The sequence below is a fragment of the Pan paniscus genome, chromosome 1 (assembly GCF_029289425.2).
Source record: "Pan paniscus chromosome 1, NHGRI_mPanPan1-v2.0_pri, whole genome shotgun sequence".
NCBI classification, from domain to species: domain Eukaryota; kingdom Metazoa; phylum Chordata; class Mammalia; order Primates; family Hominidae; genus Pan; species Pan paniscus.
This window is the reverse complement of record NC_073249.2, coordinates 117304670-117325143: the sequence shown is the minus strand read 5'-3', so window position 1 is coordinate 117325143 and position 20474 is coordinate 117304670. Positions and strand designations below refer to the sequence as shown.

Sequence of the window (20474 nt, the reverse complement as noted above, 5' to 3'; positions counted from 1 at the left end):
TAACCTATATACCTCACACTGAGCCACCAAAAAGGATAATGTAATGGTGGCTAGTACCTAGCAGAAGTCCTGGACCGTGAGATTGTTCGGTGCCTTGTGGCAGTGCTCATACGGTGTTCAGTGCGTCTCCCCCTTCTATTAACGGAATAGAATCAGAAAATGAGATGTGCTCAGAAAACACAGCGGCCTGTGTTGGCGGCTTCTGCATTCATCTGTAATCATCTGTTGTTAATTACAACTTCTATGCCTTATATTTACCCATTACCCTTGTATTAGCAGAAAAAGATGAAGAGACCCCAAGACAGCAGCTTATAGAAAACAGTTTATTCTCCTTTTGTGTAACAGTTCTACAGGGAAGACTCTAGGTTGTTGGGAAGCCGTCCTGCTCCATGAAGTTACTCAGGGACTTGAGCTCCTTCCATCTCGTGCCTCTATCATTCCTTAGGGTGCTTCCTTATCTCCTTGGTTGGAGCTGTATTGCCCAAGCCAAGGAAGCGACTTCCCATTATGCAAGTGAGGCCGAAGTTGCCCACATCACAACCATTCACATTCCATTGGTGAGATTCAGTTGTGTGGCCATATCTAGTTGCAAGGATAGATGCATATTATAATGGAACAATGGATTTTGGTAGCCAGTTACATCTCTCCCACATCCAGAAAAGTAGAGATAAAGGTTAATTAAACCCAAGTTTAGGAGAAACCTTGGGTTTGAGCCAGTGTTTCAAAGCAGGTAGGATAGAGGCTAAGGTATTAAAGATAAGATCTTTATCTTCTGCTAGACCTGAGGTGGGTGGCATATCACTTAGAGTTCCTTGTTGCTAAAACAGCAAAAGAATTTATTAGCTATATCAGGTAGCTCACTGAATCCCCGGGAGGGCCAGGGAGTTGGCCTTGGAACCTGGGTAGCCAGGAAATATGCCTAATCATATGTGGGATTATTCTAGAGAAGGCACCACAGCCATTGCTGGGCACCAACACCAGAACCCCTACCCATGACATGTGGCACTGGATACCAGTCTCACCACTGCTGTCTCCAAAATCCTGATCCCTCCACCACTGCCCTTCTCATAAGAAAACAAAGAAGCAGGGCTTGCTTCTTTAAAACTGAAGTCTTCTACAACTGTGTGCAATTAACAGAGTCTGGGGCAGAGGACTTTGCCTCAGCCACAAGGGAGGCTGGAAGATCAAGTGGATTAGTTCACATTAAGTTCTGCTATATATAGCCAAATAATAGCAGTGGCTTAAATAGGACAGACTTCTATTTCTCATGTAAAAAGGTTTTTTGAGGCAGACGGTTAAGTGCTGGTAATGTCAGCTTCACAATGGCCTTAGTGACTTAGCTTCTTAACTTTATCTTCAGCATGTGGTTTCCCTTCTCCATGTCACCTCTTTGTCCAAAGTGGTTGCTAGAGTCCAACCATCACAGCTGCATTCCAAACAACAGGAGGGAAAAAGAGGAATGGGAGTTGCTCCTTCCCTTTTAAAGAAACTTCCTAGAAATAACATACACCATTTCTGCTTATCATCATTGGTTAGAACTTAGTCACATTGGAAATGACATCTTTTGTCTGGGAAGCAATGTGCCCGGGAGAAATGAAGATTCTATGACAAAAGAAGATAGGGAGAATGGATATTGGGAAAGCAGTCTTCTACCTCAGGAAGGTGAGACTTCTAATGTGAGAAATTCCCCACATATAGGAAGAGTGTTAAAAAGACGCAGATGAGAGATACCTGACAAAAGCATTATTTTTCTATATGTACATTTCCATTTATTACCATAACAGTCACTACTATAAAATGCTCCTGCTTAACATATGCAACCATGCCTTGTACAAATGAAAACACATTCACCCTCTTTCTCCTAAAACAGAAATTAAGCAAAGTGTCATTTCCTGCATCCACTTCCAAGTTTGGAATCTGTGGGTAATGTTCATATTGATATTTTGAAAACGAGAGACTGAAGTGTAAAGATAATAACCCCCAATTTGGGCAGGGTGTGGTGGTGCAGGCCTGCAGTCCCAACTATTCTAGAGGTTGAGGTAGGAGGATCGCTTGAGGACAGAAGTTTGCAGTGAGCTATGATTGCACCTGTGTATAATCAGTGCACTCTAGCCTGGGCAACATAGTGAGACCTCATCTCTGAAAAAAAAAAAAATAATAAAGGATGAAAGAAAGAGAAAAACAAACCCCAATTCACCCTCTATAAAATAACAAATGAAATGGGAAGTGGAAAAAAGGGAAAAATTAGGTAAGCCTATATGATACAGTAGGAAACAGGCTGCACTCAGATTTGCAAATAAGCTGTTTTGCATTTATTTACAATGCTTATAGAATGCACTTCTTTGGTGAAGGGACTCTGAAGAGATATTGCGTAATAAGACTTATATACTAAGCATTGATATGAACAACCCAAAGTCACTCCTTGGATTGGCTCTTGTCTCCATCCCTCTGTGACCCCACTCAGGTTTACTGTCATCCCACTTTGTTACCCTACATTTTTTAGGCTCATGTGGCTTGTGTGGAATGGTGAGGGAAACTCTTACTGATGACAGAGACACAGAGACAGACTGGCCACTACCACATGGTAACCTGAGACTTGGAAGCAGTGAACAAGAGTGGTCCATTCTGATGGGTTCCGGAACAACTCTCTCTGCAAATGCTAATTGTCATACTCCTTGTAAACAGATCTGGTTTTCCACAGACGACTCCACCTTTTGGAATAGCCCCAACAAATCCTCTCAAAGCATATTCTGTCCAAAAGGCCCAACAGACACCCTACATTCCCTGCATACCTTTAGTTCTCTTCCCAGTTGAAACATAATTTTTTTTTTTTTTTAGACAAGGTCTTGCTCTGTCGCCCAAGCTGGAGTGCAGTAGTGCAATCATGGCTCACTGCAGCCTTGACTTCCTTGGGCTCAGGTGATCCTTCCACGTCAGCCTCCTGGGTTTCCGGGACTACAGGCACATGCCACCATGCCTGGCTAATTTTTTTTCCTGTATTTTGTAGAGATGGAGTTTTGCCATGTTGCCCAGGCTGGTCTTGAACTCCTGGGCTCAAGTGATTTGCCTGCCTCTGCCTCCCTCCACCTCCCAAAATGCTGGGATTACATGCATGAGCCACTGCGTGCGGCCTGAAACATAATTTTGGAAAGAAGCAGATAGGGTCTTGGTCACAGTTCAAAAAGATTATCTGTTAATATAATTGAAAGTGTTGTACTACAGAAGATAAAGTACAGGCCTATTTAATAATTCTAATTTTCCTTCAAACTTCCAATACAACATGAACATTATTAGCTGGTGTGTTCTATTCCTATTATTTTGCATCATGGAAAACATCTCCTGTGAACACTAGGTTGGCCCACTGTCTCCAAGTCAGGCCACACAGCAGCACCTATTCATTTAAAATTCAAATATACCCACACCCATTTAATCTTTTCTTCCGGATTTAAGTCTCACGTGTCAGTTATCTGTAATTATTTCCATTGTAAACCCCATAAGAACATTAAGAGCCAATCCCTGTTAGTTTTCAGAAATGTTTCATTTCAATTTGGCCTAAGCAAGGAAGAAATAAGCCAGACCATGAACTTGTAAACCCAGAAAATCTGGGAGAGGTCCAAGTTAAATCAGAAAGTTTATTTTGCCAAGGTGGAGGATGTGGCCATGACACAGTCTCAGAAAGTCCTTGACAACATGTCCCCAAGATGGTCGGGGCACAGCTTGGTTTGTAAATATATATAAAAGCTACGGCTTATCAATATATGTAAAAAGTACATTGGTTCCATCCAGAAAGGTTGGACAACTCGAAGCAGGTGGGTGCGTCAAGTTGTCCCACCTTTCCAGACCAAACCAATGTAGTTCTTTATACATATTAATTGATGTTTCATGTCTCTCTAAAATGTATAAAATCAAGCTGTGCCCTGAACACCTGGGGCACATGTTGTCAGGACATCCTGAGGCTGTGCCACTGGTACTCATCCTCAACCTTGGCAAAACAAACTTTCTAAATTAACTGAGACCTGGCTGGGCACGGTGGCTCACGCCTGTAATCCCAGCACTTTGAAAGGCCGAGGCAGGCGGATCACCTGAGATGAGGAGTCCAAGACTAGCCTGGCCAACATGGCGAAACCTCGTCTCTACTAAAAATACAAAACTTAGCTGGGCATGGTGGCAGACGCCTGTAATCCCAGCTACTTGCTTGGTAGGCCGAGGCAGGAGAATCACTTGAACCTGGGAGGTGGAGATTACAGTGAGCGGAGATTGTGCCATTGCACTCCAGTCTGGGCAACAGAGCAAAACTCCCTCAAGAAAGAAAGAAAGAAAGAAAAAGAAAGAAAGAAAGAAAGAAAGAAAGAAAGAAAGAAAGAAAGAAAGAAAGAAAGAGAAAGAAAGAAAGAAAGAAAGAAAGAAAGAAAAAGAAAGAAAGAAAGAAAGAAAGAAAGAAAGAAAGAAAGAAAGAAAGAAAAAGAAAGAAAGAAAGAAAAAGAAAGAAAGAAAGAAAGAAAGAAAGAAAGAAAGAAAGAAAGAAAGAAAGACCTGTCTCGGATTTTCTGAAACTTGTGTCACATTTTCTGTGTTCACAGGAGGAATCTCAGATAAGACTGTTTTAAAGCTGAGCTCAGCCATGGGTTTGTGCCATCAAATACCTATGAGTTGGGTGATCCTCTCCCCTTGAGGTTCCAAAGTAAACTTGGGGCTCCTGGGCCTGTCAGAAAGTGACATTCTTTACCTACCACAGGTGGACAAAGCTATGAGTCCAGTTTCCCAAGTGGCTTTATTGGCTCCATAAATCAAGTTTGATTCCTTAAAGAAAGCATACCATTCAAGTTAAAGCTTTGGTAAAATAACCAGTTTCTCCAATTGTGTCCTGTTACAAATGAAAACAGATTATTATTGTGTTGGGAACCAAAAGCCTGAGGGTTGTGACCCACTCAGCATTCCACTGGAGGCTATATGATCAAACAGCAAACTGTTTATCATGAATACAGAATGTGAGCAAACTTGCATCTGCGCCTGCCGCCAGAAGGTATGCTGAGGGTAGTCACTCCCTGGTGCCGTGCTCCTTGAGGTTATCTACTGGGACATCTGGAGCCTACTGTTCAAATAATGCAGTCATGCAGGCCTGCACTAAGTCAAGCAGCTGACCACAACCATCCCCTTCTCCCTATCTCCTTTACTCAATAAATATGAAGGACTCTAAAAGCTCAGGGCCCTTGTTTACTAGAAGCAAGGAGTCCCCTGACCCGCTTCTTCAAAACATACTCTTCAGTCTTTGTCTTTATTCCCGCCTTGGTCCTCCTTTGTTCAGTCCAGCAAGGTCCACAGCAAAGTGCTGCCCGAAAACAGGGTCTTGAGGACATGAACAAAGAAGGTCTGCTGGAGCAGAGGAAGTGAAATTGACCAGATGAACAGGGACCCTGGGATGAATCTGCTGGCGGTGGATATAAGGTCAGTGCTCTAAAGAAGTACTGGGAATGGGAATTTTCTGAATCAGGGTAACATGGGGCAGAATTTGTCTCTTGAAGAAAAACATTATGTGCAGTTGCTTAAAGTTCTGTTGAAACAGCCTGGGGCTCAAGTTAATTTGCAAACATTAACTAAGCTTCTGCAGGAGGTTATTATGCATAACCCATGGTTTCTGCAGGCAGGCACTCTCGATGTGGAAAACTGGGACAGAATAGGAGAAGGATTGAAACGGGCTCATCAAAAAGGTCTTAAAGTAGACCCTTCTGTTTTTTCTGCTTGGGGTTTGGTTTGCACAATCCTACTGCTGCTGTCTCCTTCTAATTCTGTCAGACAACAGGAGTCAGGTTCTGAGTCTCAAGAATTAAAAAGATTATTCCTCTGACAGCGCCTATTGAAAATAATTAGCAAGAGAAAGGGGAGGAGATTTGGCCACTTGCTAAGCAGGAAAAAGGAGAGGAGAATTGGCCTCTGCCACCCCCTCCAATAACAGAAGCAGAAACCCCCATATAAAAAATTTTGCGTGCTGCTGCTATGGCTGGTGAACCTTTAGGACCTTGCGCTTTTCCTATTACTGTAAGGCCTGATCTGAATGACCTACAACATCTTTTACATGAACACACTCTTGTAGAGTTTAAATTATAAAAGAATTAAAAGCTAGCATGGTTAATAATAGAGGGCAAAGCCCATTTACTATAGGGCTGTTAGAATCAGTGTTTGGAGCCATGTGCCTTCCACCCTTTGATATAAAACATTTGGCTCACACTTGCTTATCCGCCAGTGCATATCTGACATGGAGTTTAAATTGGCAAGAAATGTGAGCAGACCAGGCTAGGCAGAATTGCACCGCTGGTCAAGGACACATTACAGAGGAAACGCTAACATGTAGTGGCCCCTTTTCAGATCTGGTATAACAATTAACACTCCCAGAGGCCACTTACCACCAGTCTGCCTTAGCCACCAAATGTGTCTGGAGCATAATTCCTGAAGAGAGAGTTCCAGTGCAGACTTTTCTACATGTTATGCAGGGATCACGGGAGTCTTATGCACAATTTATCGCATGGCTGCAAGAGGCAGTGCAGTGTCAGAACAGGAGGACAGGGGATTGATCTCCCAAGGGAGGTTCCCCGATCCAAGTCACGGCACCAAACGCCATGCGCATCCATGTGAGGAGACCACTAAACAGGCTTTGTGTGAGCAATAAAGCTTTTTAATCGCCTGGGTGCAGGTGGGCTGAGTCTGAAAAGAGAGTCAGCAAAGGGAGTTTAGGGTGGGGCAGTTTTATAGGATTTGGGTAGGTAGTGGAAAATTACAGTCAAAGGGGGTTGTTTGCTTGTAGGCAGGGGCGGGAGTCACAAGGTGCTCAGTGGGGGAGCTTCTGAGCCAGGAGAAGGAATTTCACAAAGTAATGTCATCAGTTGAGGCAGGAACCAGCCATTTTCACTTCTTTTGTGGTTCTTCAGTTGCCTCAGGGCCCCTGGATGTATATGTGCAGGCTTGGGCTCAGAGGCCTGACAGTTTAGATAGCTAAATGTATATCATAAGGTACAAATAGAATGTCTGGTGAGCTAGAGGGAAATTAAAAATGGATTTATTTGCCAATTGAACATAAAATTATAGAAATTTATCATTGGATTGTCTAAGGAGACCAATTTTATTTAGATAGGAACTACCTATTTTTTTAACTGGATCTCTGAGTTCTGGGCAGAACCCACAATGAATCCTGGGTCTCCAAAAATGGAGAATTATTATGAGGCTAGAACATATGATGCTTTTACAGTGCACTTAAAAATTTTTTTTAAACAAAGACATGTCTAAGTGTCTAAACTACATTCTTCCTTAACTCAAGAGTAGCCTCTGTTGCAATAAATATTTTAGTTAAAAAATCAGGTGAAAACAGAATTCAGTCAACTCAGAAGAAAAACACTTTTGCTCAAAAAAATACAAGGTTCTAGAAGAGAAAAACAAAAACAAAAAGGCCTTTTAAATATGAATACGCACTTATGCACACACACGTATCTTGGATGATAGCTTTTAATTAAGCTGACATTTAACCATTGAGCTCTTTTTTAAAAAAATATTTTTAAATCTCATTACTATATTTCAGCTAAGACAAATTGCTGCTTTTTCAGAAGTACCAAGTATCAAACCAGCAAGGGCTTGATTTAGGAACCAAACGTGTCATAGTAGAAAAAAAGAAGGCAGAACCTTAGCTATTGAACTGCAGTGTGGGGGGCCAGCCAATGCTTTCAATTTGGTCTGGCTGGCAAAAAGGTGGCCTTGTTACATAATAAAGTCCCTTTAATAGTTAAAATAAAAAATCTTTCCTCTTTTTTTGTTTCCTTTTCTCTTTCCTCTTTTTTTGTTTCCTTTTGCTGGCCATTTTTCTCCCCCCACCATACCACCTTTTTTTTTTTTCTTTTTGAGATGGAGTCTTGCTCTGTCACCAGACTGGAGTGCAGTGGCGTGATCACGGCTTACTGCGACCTCTGCCTCCCAGATTCAAGCAATTCTCCTGCCTCAGCCTCCTGAGTAGCTAGGACTACAGGCGTGTGCCACCATACCCAGGTAATTTTTGTATTTTTAGAAGAGACGGGGTCTTACCATGTTGGCCAGGATGGTCTTGATCTCTTGACCTCGTGATCTGCCTGCCTTGGCTTCCCAAAGTGCTGAGATTACAGGTGTGAGCCATCACGCCTGGCCCATACCACCTTTTTTGTGTGTGTGGGTATTTTAGCCACTTCAGAGGCTTGTTACCCATAATTTAGAGTTCCCCTTCGGATTTGACCAAGTCAGGATGTGTGTTGGACCCAAATGTGCTGCTTGCAGACCTAGCTTTTCAGGGCCGTTACACCCTGAACCAGTTTGGTCCACCTGTGTTGCAGCTACCTGGCACAGTGTGCCAGGGGCTCAAGGTGCAGGCGGAGCCAGCTCCTTATATTGCACCTGCTGGCTGAGATTAGGCCCTAAGTATGTTCTCCTGAGGGGAAAACCTATTTAAAGCCGCTGCAGGTCTAGGGAGCGTTCCTCCCAGACACCCTCACGTGATTCTCAGTCACCTGAGAATGCCCCTAAAGGCTCAGGGGAGCAAGGTGCTCTTATTTCTTCAGAGTGGAAGATTCCACACTCATGAGGTACAGGGTTTGGAGTTGGTCAAATCTGGTAAGGAAAGGACCGAAACACACACACACAAAACCCAACAAGACGGAAACAAACAACAAAATAGTTAAGCAAAACTAACAATGATCACACAAATTATATGATTTCTGAATGCTCTAAGTGTAAGCAGAAATTAACACCAGCTGCTTGTTAATGCTAACTTTAGTCATTTAAAAATAATTTGCCAGACAGAATCCCAGACCAGTTTCTTACCTAGTGGTGTGTCTCAGGCTGTAGACTGCTCTCTACAATTCTAGAAGCAGGAAAAAAAAGACTCATCTTCCCTGTTAGAAGCTAGCTCAAACTCCATTAAGGAGTTTCCTGCCTTCCATTATCTTGGAAGCAGGAAAACTTGCCTTCCTTGTTGGAAGCAAGTAAAATTCCAAAGAAAAGAGGAGTTACAGGAAAATAAATTTTAGATCTCAACCAAATTTTTGGAAATCAGGGATTCTCTGCAGGGGGTGCTCTCAGACCTCAGCAAATTGTCCTGTTGGTTTGAGCCATAAAGTTAGCTCATGCTGGTACCAAGCACCAATAGGACATTTGTCAAAGGTCAGGGGCATCTCCACCCAGAATCCCTTCATGGTTACCAAAATGTAAACCCAGAAAATCTGAGACAGGTCTCAGTTAATTTAGAAAGTCTATTTTGCCAAGGTTGAGGGCGTGTGTCTGTGACATAGCCTCAGGAAGCCCTGATGACATGTGCCCCAGGTGGTTGGGGCACAGCTTAGTTTTATACATTTTAGGGAGACACGAGACGTCAATCAATATATGTAAGTTGTACATTGGTTCCATCCAGAAAGGTGGGGACAACTCAAAGCAGGGGGGAGGGGGTTGGGCTTCCAGGTCACAGGTAAGTGAGAGACAGATGGTTTCCTTCTTTTGAATTTCTGATAGGCCTTTCCAAAGGAGGCAATCAGAATATGCATCTATTTCAATGAGCAGAGGGATGGCTTTGAATAGAATGGGAGGTAGGTTTGTCCTGAGCAGTTTCCAGTTTGAATTTTCTTTTTAGCTTACTGATTTGGGGGCTCAAGATATTTTCCTTTCACAAACTCATATAACCTACTCTCCAGCCTCAGTGCCTTGCTGATCCTCTGAGACCTCCCTGAACACGAACTTCAGTTCTGACTCCAGGTACTTCTACCTGAACTCTCTCTGTTTTAAGACAGGGCATTCTGTTTTTCTGGGTTCTGTCTCTCAGTCAAATCAAAGAGGAATTTTTTAAAGTTCCTTGAGGGCATTAGGCATTTACCTATCGAGCAAACTCTTCTTTTTTTCTTCCAATTCTCAGTAAATGACAGGAATCAGTGCACAGTTGTGAGTGCCTACTTTGTGTCAGGCTCTGTGCAAGCACTAAATATAAAATTTTGCATAAGACATAGTCTCTGCTCTCAGGCAACTTATAATTTAGCAGCAAAGACTAACATCTAAATGAACAACTGGAGTTGTGTGTTAAGTCCTGATCGAGGAAAGCATTGTACCCTGTGGGAACAAAAATTTAAAATATGTGCATTTAAATTAGCCTGTGGGAGGTAGAGAAATGTCAGTCAGGATAAACCAAATCCTAGTGGCTTAATACATGCTTATTTCTTACTTACCCTTCATGTCGGATGTGATCAACAGGGGCCCTGCTATTCGTAGTCTGTTAGAGACCTAGGCCGATGGAGGCTTTAACTTGGCACCTGCTCTGAGTCTAGACAACTGTGGTGGTCAGATACAGTGACTTACTCACTGGCTTTTAAAACTTCTGCCTGGAAAATGTGTGTAATTTCTACTTGTGTTTAATTGGCCAAACAAGTCAGGAGACCACATTTAAGTTAAAGAGTGTCATGAAGTTTTCCCAATGGGAAAACAATCAGAAATCTTTGGTGACCATCACCACAGGGATTATCAGATGTGACTTCAAATCTGATTTGAAGGCTAAGGGAGTTGGGGGAAAAGCAAGAGGCAGAGGGGACAGCATGTATTAAAGTGTGAAAATATAAAAGTGAATGTGGTGCTTTTTGGCAATTAGTATTTATAAATTTATGTAACACTGATCTGTTTCAAGTGCTCTAAAATATTTTTTTTTTTTGGGACAGAGTCTCACGGTGTCACCTAGGCTGGAGTGCAGTGGTGTGATCTCAGCTCACAGCAATCTCTGCCTCCCAGATTCAACTGATTCCCTTGTCTCAACCTCCCGAGTAGCTGGGATTACAGGCATGCATCACCATGCCTAGCTAATTTTTGTATTTTTAGTAGAGATGGGGTTTTGCCATGTTGACCAGGCTGGACTTGAACCCCTGACCTCAAGTGATCCACCTGCCTCCACCTCCCAAAGTGCTGGGATTACAGGTGTGAGCTACCATGCCTGGCCCAAGTGCTCTAGAAATATTGACTTCGTTCTCATTGTAGCAGGACGAGCCACAGACAAGAACCCCTCAGGCACCGAGTTGTGGAAGGAAAGGGCTTTATTCAGCTGGGAGCATCGGCGGACTCACATCTCCAAAAACCGAGCTCCCTGAGTGAGCAATTCCTATCCCTTTTAAGGGTTTATGATTCTAAGGGGGTCCGCGTGAGAGGGTCATGATCGATTGAGCAAGCAGGGGATATGTGACTGGGGGCCGCATGCACTGGTAATCAGAACGGAACAGAACAGGACAGGGATTTTCACAGTGCTTTTCCATACAATGTCTGGAATCTATGGATAACAGAACCAGTTAGGTCAGGGGTTGATTTTTAACTACTAGGCCTGGAATGCAGCGCCAGGCTGTCTAACTACTGATTTCATTTCTGTCTTTTCTTTAACTCCTACTTTTTCTTTGAGGCAGAAATTGGGCATAAGACAATATGAGGGGTGGTCTCCTCCCTTCTCATAACAACCTTGTGAGGGAGGGTTCATTTATCAAATAAGACACTGAGCACAGGAGGCCACCATTTACCAGGGGCAAAGCCAGGATCTGAACCCAGACGGCCCGGCTCCGGAGTCCATGCTCCTGAGCACCACACAGTGCTGCTCCCTTGGAAATTCAGAAAGGCTGGACCCAGTGCTCCAGGGCAGCAGGAGGAGGGCACATGCCAAGGATGTCACTGGAAAGGGAGCAGAGGTGAGGCTGTGAAGGTAAGCCTAAGAGTTTTTTTTCCTGAGGTTTTAGAAGCCACTAAACGCCTTTAAGCAGGGGAGTAACATGAACAAATTTACACATTAGAAAAATTACCCACTGAATTTTATTTCATTCCCTTCCCCCACCATCCATCTGAACTCCCTAAGTCCTCTTTTTCTGCATGGTTCATTTGCTCCACCTGTCCTGCAGCTGAAGGCTAAGGAATGTGCAATTTCTATACACAGTCCAGGTGTTTTCATAAGTGCTTCTTAAACTGGCTTTAAAGGCAGATCTGTGTCCATGCCTATCCCTGTCCCTCTCTCCTTTCCCTGGTAACAGTGAAACAACTCTATAACAAACTTTCATTTAATCACATAAGCTATTTCTTTCTGAACTAGAAACGCCCAGTTGCTCAACCTTCAACAATGAATACAAATGAGTTTCCCTGATACTTTTGGGGAACTGCTCCACCAAATCTAATGCACCTGTTTCAAGTTTTCTTTTAAGCCCTTACTGATGGTACTTGTATAAAGCCATCACTATTGTGCCTCTGTGCCTTGGATGTGTCCCCAGCCACCCCCCTGCATCTGCCACTTGCCTGAAGGCAGCCGTTTTTACAGCATTCTTTTCTTGGCCTATATTAGAGTTAGAGCTGGGAGCTGATTGAGAACTGGGGATCCACCTCTCTTGTGGAAAGGATCTGTTCCTCTCAGTGGCCTTCCCTGCTTTCTGGGCCAGTAAGGTCCAGGTTTTGCATAACTGTTGAGTGGATTTTCACTAACAAACATAATAATTAAAAAAAATTGAAACATGTGATTTGCCTATGTGATCTGTCCATCTGGAATTCATGTGAAATACATTTCACCTGCAGACCTGGGCTTTTTAAACTTCTCCCTTGCAAATTGCTCATTCCCTACCTTGCTGCTTTCTCCTGTCATCTGTCTTTCCCAGGATTTTTTTCTCATAGGACTGCAGGACCAATCTCCTGTTTCCTTCCTTCTTCTCTTGTGGTGAACAGACTCTAAGATGGCCCCCATGATCCTACCTCCTGGTACTCATGCCCTTGAGTGTGGGTGGGGCCGGTGACTTGCTTCTAATAGAATAAGAACAGGTGATGGGATGTCACTGCTGTGATTAGATTACATAGGACTGTAGTGTTCCTTCTTCCAGCAGACTCCTTTACTAGCTTTGGTGAAATGGGTGGCCGTGTTGAGGAGATCCCTTTTGCAAGGAACTGAAGGTGGCTCTAGCCGACAGCCAATGAGAAATGGAAGGCCTCTGTCCCACAGGGAACAAAGAACTGATGCTATCAACAATTACACAGACTTGGAGGCAGATCCTTCTCCCACTGAGCCTCGGGATGAGATCAGAGCTCTGGATGACACACTGATGGCAGTTTTCAGATGAAACCCTGAGCAGAGGACCCAGTTCAGCTGTGCCCAGACTCCTAATCCACAAAACTTTGAGACCATAAACATGTATTGTTTTAGCTGCTAAATTTGTGGGAATAGTGTAGAAGTCTTCTTTTGCCCCTGGAGTATGGCAAGGTTCAGGCTATTGTCCCATGACCACGAAAAATTAGGCACATGGACATGGAGAGTGAGTAGGGCAGAGTAGAATTTATTGGGAAAAAGGAAAGCTCTCAGCAAAGACAGGGGTCTTGAAAGCAGGTTGCCAGTAAGGCGTCTGTGTTCTGTGTCTTTTATGTGGCAGAAGCTGGGAAGTCTTCTGTGGGTTTTGCCCAGATGAGAGAAGTAACATTTTCTTCTTGGGGTACTACAGCTGTGCATGCCTAAGTTTTGCCAAAGGGACTCCATCTTGGTTATTACCCGTGAGTGCCTAAGCAAAACCCATGGGGGTGCTAAAACCACAATGCTAATGTCATGTTTAATGACATTATAATGAGCTGGGTTAAATTAGGGACATTTAGGCTGATTTATTGTGCCTGCACCAAAGTTGGGATGGTCACTTCTGAGCAACATCCTAGCTTAAGGGTAACTTCTTCCGTTTTTCCTATTAACTGTAGAGGCAGTATAGGCACTGTCTTGCTGTTGTTCTTGTGAACATAGTTCCTTTCTATCCCTTCTCCTGAGACCCTCCCTCTCTATGTGCCTATCCATCCCTTAACTACCTCCTCTCTCAACAGTGTTACACAGCAATAAATAATGCATTCCCTTTTTGATTTCTGGTCATATCATCGATCTAGCCCCAGGGGCATCCTCAATTTCTCTGTCCTGCCTTAAATACACAAGGGTAGAGCATACCGCTCCCTCACACTATGGAAATTATATCAATAGTTATCAGACTGAAAAACTTCTGAGCTTTATACCTCTTCTGGCCAAAGGCTCCCCATGCCCAAGATACTGGCCTGAACACCTAATCCCTGCTCACAGGGGGTGGCAAAACATGGCAGTTGAATTGTCTGCTTAGCACCTTCTGTCTGTACTATTCCTCCTGACATCACTGGGTATCCCTGCCATTTGGGCCCTCTGACCATCACTAGAGAGATCCTTGGCTTCTGGTCCATAGGGGATGGCAATCTGGCCCACAGGCCTGTCTCTGAAGACTATTCAGACTCTGCTCTGTGAAAGGAGAGTGGTGCCAAGTCATCTCCACAGGAGTCAGTGTTTCTTAAGTTTGCTTTCTTTTCTAAAAACTAGTTTCTACTACACAAGCAATGCATGAGCACATTCTCTTAGTTAGAAAAGCAAGTCTTAGCCTTAACTTGGAAATGCCCTTTAACTTCCACCATGGAGTCTGGGCCTTTATCCCACTTGCCTGCAGTAAGACTGTTATGAGTTTGGTGTTTCCCTCCAGACTCTTCTCTATGCTTGGAGATCTTTTTTATTTTTTTAAGAGACAGGGTCTTGCTCAGTCACCCAGATTGGAGTGCAGTGGCAAGAACACAGCTCACTGCAGCTTCAAATTCCTGGGCTCAAGTGATCCTCCCACCTCAGCCTCCTGGGTAGCTGGGACTATGCATGAGCAACTGTGCACAGCTAATTAAAAAAAAATTTGGGGAGACAGGGGTCTCACTATGTTGCCCAGGCTGGTCTTAAACTCCTGGCCTCAACTGATCCTCTCACCTCAGCCTCTGAAGGTGTTGTTATTACAGCTGTGAGCAACCACACCTGGCCTGTTTTGGGGATCTTTGCATGTTAGTTCACACAGTTCAGTTCCGTTGCCACATGGTACTCCATAGTATTGACAGGTATTTACATGGTTTCCACTTATTTGTCATTACAGACAATGCCACAGTGAACATCTTAGTATATGTCTCTTTGAATGAGTTTTTTTTTTTTTTTTTTTTTGAGACAGAGTCTCGCCCTGTAGCCAGGCTGGAATGCAGTGGCGTGATCTCGGCTCACTGCAACCTCTGCCTCCCAGGTTCAAGCAATTCTCCTGCCTCAGCCTCCTGAGTAGCTGGGACTATAGGCACATGCCACCATGCCCAGCTAATTTTTGTATTTTTAGTAGAAACGGGGTTTCATCATGTTGGCCAGGATGGTCTCGATCTCTTGACCTCGTGATCTGCCCACCTCAGCCTCCCAAAGTGCTGGGATTACAGGCGTGAGCCACCAAGCCCGGCCATGGATGAGTTTTTATAGCATGGAATTGCTGGGTCATAGGATATGATTTAAATTTTACAATTGTCCTCCAAAGTAGCTATACTAATTTACAACTTGACCAGCAGGAAATGCATATCACTTTCCTAAGCCTTGCCAACACTTCAGAAACTTTTTACTCATCGGATAGAAGGAAATATGGTTTCTCACTGTTGTAATTTATAATTCCTTACATCATAAACATCTTTTAGACATTTTTGGCTATATTTCTATTTTATAAATTGTTCATGGATTTTGTCCATTTTTAAAAACTCAGTTGTCTTAATGATTTATAGGTCTTTATATAATCTTTATACTAGTGCTTTTTGTCTCACTTGCCATTTATTTGTGGGTGCCTTAGGAAAAGTTGTAGAATTTGATCCTATTCAATTGGTAAATCTTTCCTTTGTGATTGTTATTATTTTAAAAAGTAAAAGAATAAAGAATGGCTACTCCACAGGCAGAGCAGCCTATGGTTTTTTCTTTTTACGTCTTTAAAGAAACTTCTCCTACCCCGTGGTCACAAAAATTCTTACATTTTCATCAATATTTCAACAGCTTTGTGTTTAATGTTGGGCCTTAAATTCCAGATTAATTTTAGTGAATAGTGTCAAGTGGGGCTCTATTATTTTTAATGAGTAAGCAATTGTCCCAACTCTATTGGCTAGCCCACCAGTCTGAAATACTGCCTTTATCACACTAAACTCCCATGTGTACACAGGACGGTTTCCGAACTCCAGTTAAGTCCATCAGTACCACAGTTTTACTTGTGTTATCCTCACCCAGTCTTCACAGGGACTCCAGTCCCATTTAACACACCTGCTCTCTCCAACTGTGCAATCTCGTTTTTTCTAGTACCCACTCTCAGGGCTTGGGCATGAACCTACAGCCCTTGAACTCAGTTGGGGAGTAGGGAAATGCCAGTATCGCAGCGATTCAATTCATACCTTGATGATTCTCCACATATTCTTTTTCCCTTTTAGCCTTTATACCCAAGAGAAATTCAGCTGGACACCAGTAACATAAGTGCTATTTATTGAAAAGAGCAAAGCAAGAGTGCTGACCCCTTAGGGACAGGATGAAACAAGACAAGCTCTGCAAGTCTGCCTCCTGCTCAGCATACAGGCTTGTTGCCCCACTGGGCCATCTTGTTGTTGATGGGCATCTTGAAGAACTGATCAGACTGCAAGTAGGCAGCGATTTTCTCCAAAGCCTGAAAGGAAAATACACCAAATCTTATAAAGACCCCAACCCAGTCCAACAGATGCATACCAGAACAGCAACATTCACGTGTTGCCTGCGTCTACCTCCTCCATTTTTTTGTAGACAGTGCCTTCAAGGTATAGAAGTTAGGCTCTTCCCAAGACTTAAAGGTCTAGAGGTGTCCAACCATTGATCCCATTAGGCAAAAGCCGGGGAAGAATCCTCCACAATGGGATCCTGCAGGTCCCAGGGGAGCCTGTGAGTGTTTTTATAAGAGAAAGGTGCAGGAAACGTCACCTCAAAACGGCACATGAAAGCCTTCAGGTTTGGGAACTCATCCAGGCACTTGGGGTCAAATATACGGTTCTGATCCAAGATATCATAGGTGAGAAAATCCACAAAGGTGAGCTAGAAGAAAAGCAATAAGATGCTTAGGTCTGAGGAGTAGTAGCCTGCAGAGATAGAGCAGTATCCTCTTCTTTTCCCTTCTTCCTACCTTTTCCCCAGCAAACCATGAGAATTTCCCCAGAAACATGGAGAATTGTTTCAGTTGTCCAGGTAGCTCTTCCAAGTACTGAGGCTTCAGTTTTTCCTGAGAGGAAAAAGCAGAATGAGAATAGTGGTGATCATCTTTGTAGTTAATCAGGGCACAGGCCAGTGATGGACATTTAGTAGCCCCTTCGCATTGCCTTCACTTGAGGATGGCAGGGTGGGGAAGGAGGAGTTTAGAAAGAAGAGGCACCAGCACCAGAATTACATGACAAAACAAACCAAAAAATATAAGTTCTGTTTCTTATTCTAACAATCTGGGTTGGTGGGAAGGTAGCAGCAGCAGAATGGAACAGAGATAACCCTTGGGTTCCTAAATACCCCTTTTTCTGATACTCCATTCAGCAGATGTGTGCTAAGGAAACTCACGTGGTCAGAGCTGTAACAGAGCCTTATCAGTTGTGTGCGGAAATCCATTACTTGGTTCTCTATGATGTCCACTCGAATCTTTTCTTCTTCAGTCTCACCACCTGTAGGCCAAATGACAACAAATCACCCTTGGCATCATCCACTCTCAGACAAACTACCAGCCTGGGGTCCCTCACCAGCCCTATCCCACTCACACATGTTGTGCTTGCGAGCGATGTAGCGCAAGATGGCATTGCTCTGGGTGATCTTGTTCTTCCCATCCAGGAGGTAGGGCAGCTGAAAGGAAAAGGACAGGACAAATGAACAACCTACCTCTCTCTTGATTCCCTACCTCTCTCTCCAGGGGAAAAGAACACTTGCAGGGCAGTGAACAAGAGTGAGAAGATGCTGTGTTAGGAGAAAAAAGAAAATAAGTAGAAGGTAGCAACTGGGTCCACAAGATTCTAGACAGGGGTTCTTAAATTGGTGTGTGTATGTGTGGGTGTATGTGCATGTCATGGACCTTTTCTCAGAATAAAGTTGTTAAATGCATGAAGCAAAATAGATAATTTACACAATCAAAAAATATTTTTAAAAATTCAAATAGAGTAACATGTGCCTATTAGTGCATTAAATAGCAAGCAGATGTAATGACTAACATAATCTCAAAGTAAATAACATTATATGTATATATTTACTTACATGTATATAAATATCACTTAAAATACCTGCGACGCATGTTATAGAATATGAAACTACCTGATTTCAGGCTGGGCACAGTGGCTCATGCCTGTAATCCCAACACTTTGGAAGGCCGAGGTGGGAGGATTGTTTGAGCCCAGAAGTTCAGGATCAGCCTGGGTAACATGGCAAAACCCCGTCTCTTACAAAAATACAAAAATTAGCTGGGCATAGTGGTGTGTGCCTGTAGTCCCAGCTCCCTGGGAGGCTGAGGTGGGAGGACTGCTTGAGCCTGGGAGGTTGAGGCTGCAGTGAGCTGTGATTGCGCCACTGCACTCCAGCCTGAGCGACAGAGTGAGACACTGTCTCAAAACAAAAGAACAAGAAACACACAAAAAAGAAAATACCTGATTTCTACTAGTGACAAAGTGACAGACATGGCTAATAACCAATGTCACTTATTGTCTCTCTTCACAATAAAAGGAAATAACTTTCGCTGGTGGTTAATGGGAATGAAAATACATATCCATCCAGTTCAAGGACCCCTGAATTCTATTTATTCTATCCAGGTTAAGATCCCCTATTTTGCATCCTTCTGTACCAGGCAGGAGAGAGGCAAGGATGGATATACTTGAAGGCTTTCCCTTCTGCCCGCCACCTCTACTAAAGCCACTTACATTAGGAAAGTCCAGGTCTAGCTTGAATTTCACATCCAGCCATTGGCTTCGATCATAGTCAGGAGCTGTAAGAGACAGAATTAAGTGGGACCCAACCTCCTTAATACCCCATCTGACAAGAGCAAAAGATCTAAAGAAATGACTTGGTCCCAATACCTCAAATTCCCAGGCCCCAAAAGCATAACCATTGAGCCTCTGAGCCCTATTTGGTTAAACATTAAGACGGGTTTGGGCTATGTTAAAAAGAGAACCCCCAGTTCCAGATAAAGGATGTGTCTCTATTCACCCAGATTGGGGCAGACGTCCCACCCGGCCTTGGCGCGACGCCACCACCCTCTGGGCGTAAGAAGACCAGGGCAGGTGGAGGGCCAGCTTGGCTGCACGGGCACGCGGAGCGGCATTACCTTCCCCGCACGTGTACCGTTTCTCCTCATAAGAGGTATCCGTGAACTCCAGGAGCAGGCGGATGGCGTGCGCCAGCTGGGGAAGACAGCGGTTCAGCGACTGCGCAGCTCCCACCCATTCCCAACCCCCGCCCGCTAACGTCCCCCGGCCCGGGGCTGCCGAGTCCCTGCGTCCTGCCGGGGCGGTGGTTAAGCGGCCCCTAGGTCCGGCTCCGGCGTGGTCTCCTCCGCCCCTCCCCACAGGGCCCGCGATCCCAGAGGCTGGGCAGGGGTCGACATCCGTGGCTCGGCAGCTCGAAAAGGCTCCCGCGTAGAGCTGCTCCTGCTGGAGATCGCGGACCCAGAGACCCGCCCTCTCCGCGTCAGTCTCTTTGACCGAGCGGCTCTACCGTTGAGACGGCACTCACCCCACGAATATCCCAGTACCCGAGAACCATAGACGACTCGCACGACATGGTAACGGTCTTCCGAGCCTTCGAGGACTAGGGAAACTGTGAGCGCGAGGGGCTTTATACCCGACATAAGGGGGCGGGGCCCACGCGCGGGCGCCCTGACTCCGCCTCCGCCCCGTTCTCCGTCCCCTGCCTCCGCGGCTCCACAGGGCCGTGCGCAGGCGCGACTAATGCCGGCGCTGGGGTTCAGGGCCTGGCGACCCCGAGGCGGGACCCGGGCAGGAGCGCTGCAGGAGAGCAAGGGACCCGAGGTTGAGGCTCCTCCCTTCCCCGCGGGTGGGAGCCAGACTTCATTCATTAATGGTGCCAGTGAAGACGCGAAAAGCACCACTAGCCAGGCAGCGGGGACCCTAGTTACCCAGGGAGAGCGAGATTCGCGCCGTTTTTACCGAGCCAGCCGGGGCTGGATGAAGGATAGGAAGATTGGGGCAAGGCCGGAGAGTCAGACCAGCCTCTGACCACACAGAGCAGAAGATTCCCCACAGACCAAGCTCCCCTCTCTGTCAGTCAAGGACCTCTGCAACCTGACCCCAACGTGCTTTTCCAGTCCTACCTCTCCCTCAGCCCGTCACAACTTCATAAGCCAGCCCAACCCAACAATACTTGCTGTTCCTTCTACACACACTTGCATTTCCCACCTTGGAGTGTTTGCTCTGTGATCCTCCTACCTGCGTCCTAATTTCCACAGCCTATCCTTCCTCAGCAGCCTTGCTGAAATGTCTGCCTTCTCCTTGAAGTCTTCTCAGAACCAACCTCTATCCTGGCCAGAAGAGGTCTCTTATCTTGAATGTTTCCTACCTTTGTTTTATGGGCTTAAGTAATTTATGGATTCCTTATTATAATTTCCTCC

At 44.7% G+C, this 20474-nt stretch overlaps 1 protein-coding gene across 2 annotated transcripts; it reads right to left on the bottom strand.

Annotated features, from left to right (window-relative positions):
- Positions 1–16279: 16279 nt before the first annotated feature.
- Positions 16280–20379, bottom strand: GSTM3 (glutathione S-transferase mu 3). 2 transcript variants are annotated; one of them, NM_001367590.1, is given in 9 exon segments: positions 16280–16523; positions 16811–16921; positions 17010–17105; positions 17432–17532; positions 17626–17707; positions 18769–18833; positions 19173–19248; positions 19580–19851; positions 20293–20378. In NM_001367590.1, coding segments are annotated over 8 exon segments (678 nt in total). In that variant the 5' UTR covers positions 19628–19851; positions 20293–20378; the 3' UTR covers positions 16280–16424.
- Between the last annotated feature and the right edge of the window lie 95 nt (positions 20380–20474).

What these genes read in the sequence shown, in the direction of transcription:
- GSTM3 (XM_057302423.2), bottom strand. Translation starts at nt 19,694, where the DNA reads ATGTCGGGTATAAAGCCCCTCGCGCTCACAGTTTCCCTAGTCCTCGAA. An exon ending in TAGACCTGGACTTTCCTAAT is followed by an intron (nt 17,708 to 18,768) that starts GTAAGTGGCTTT and finishes TTTTCCTTTCAG; the next exon opens with CTGCCCTACCTCCTGGATGG. An exon ending in CGCTCGCAAGCACAACATGT is followed by an intron (nt 17,533 to 17,625) that starts GTGAGTGGGATA and finishes TTTGGCCTACAG; the next exon opens with GTGGTGAGACTGAAGAAGAA.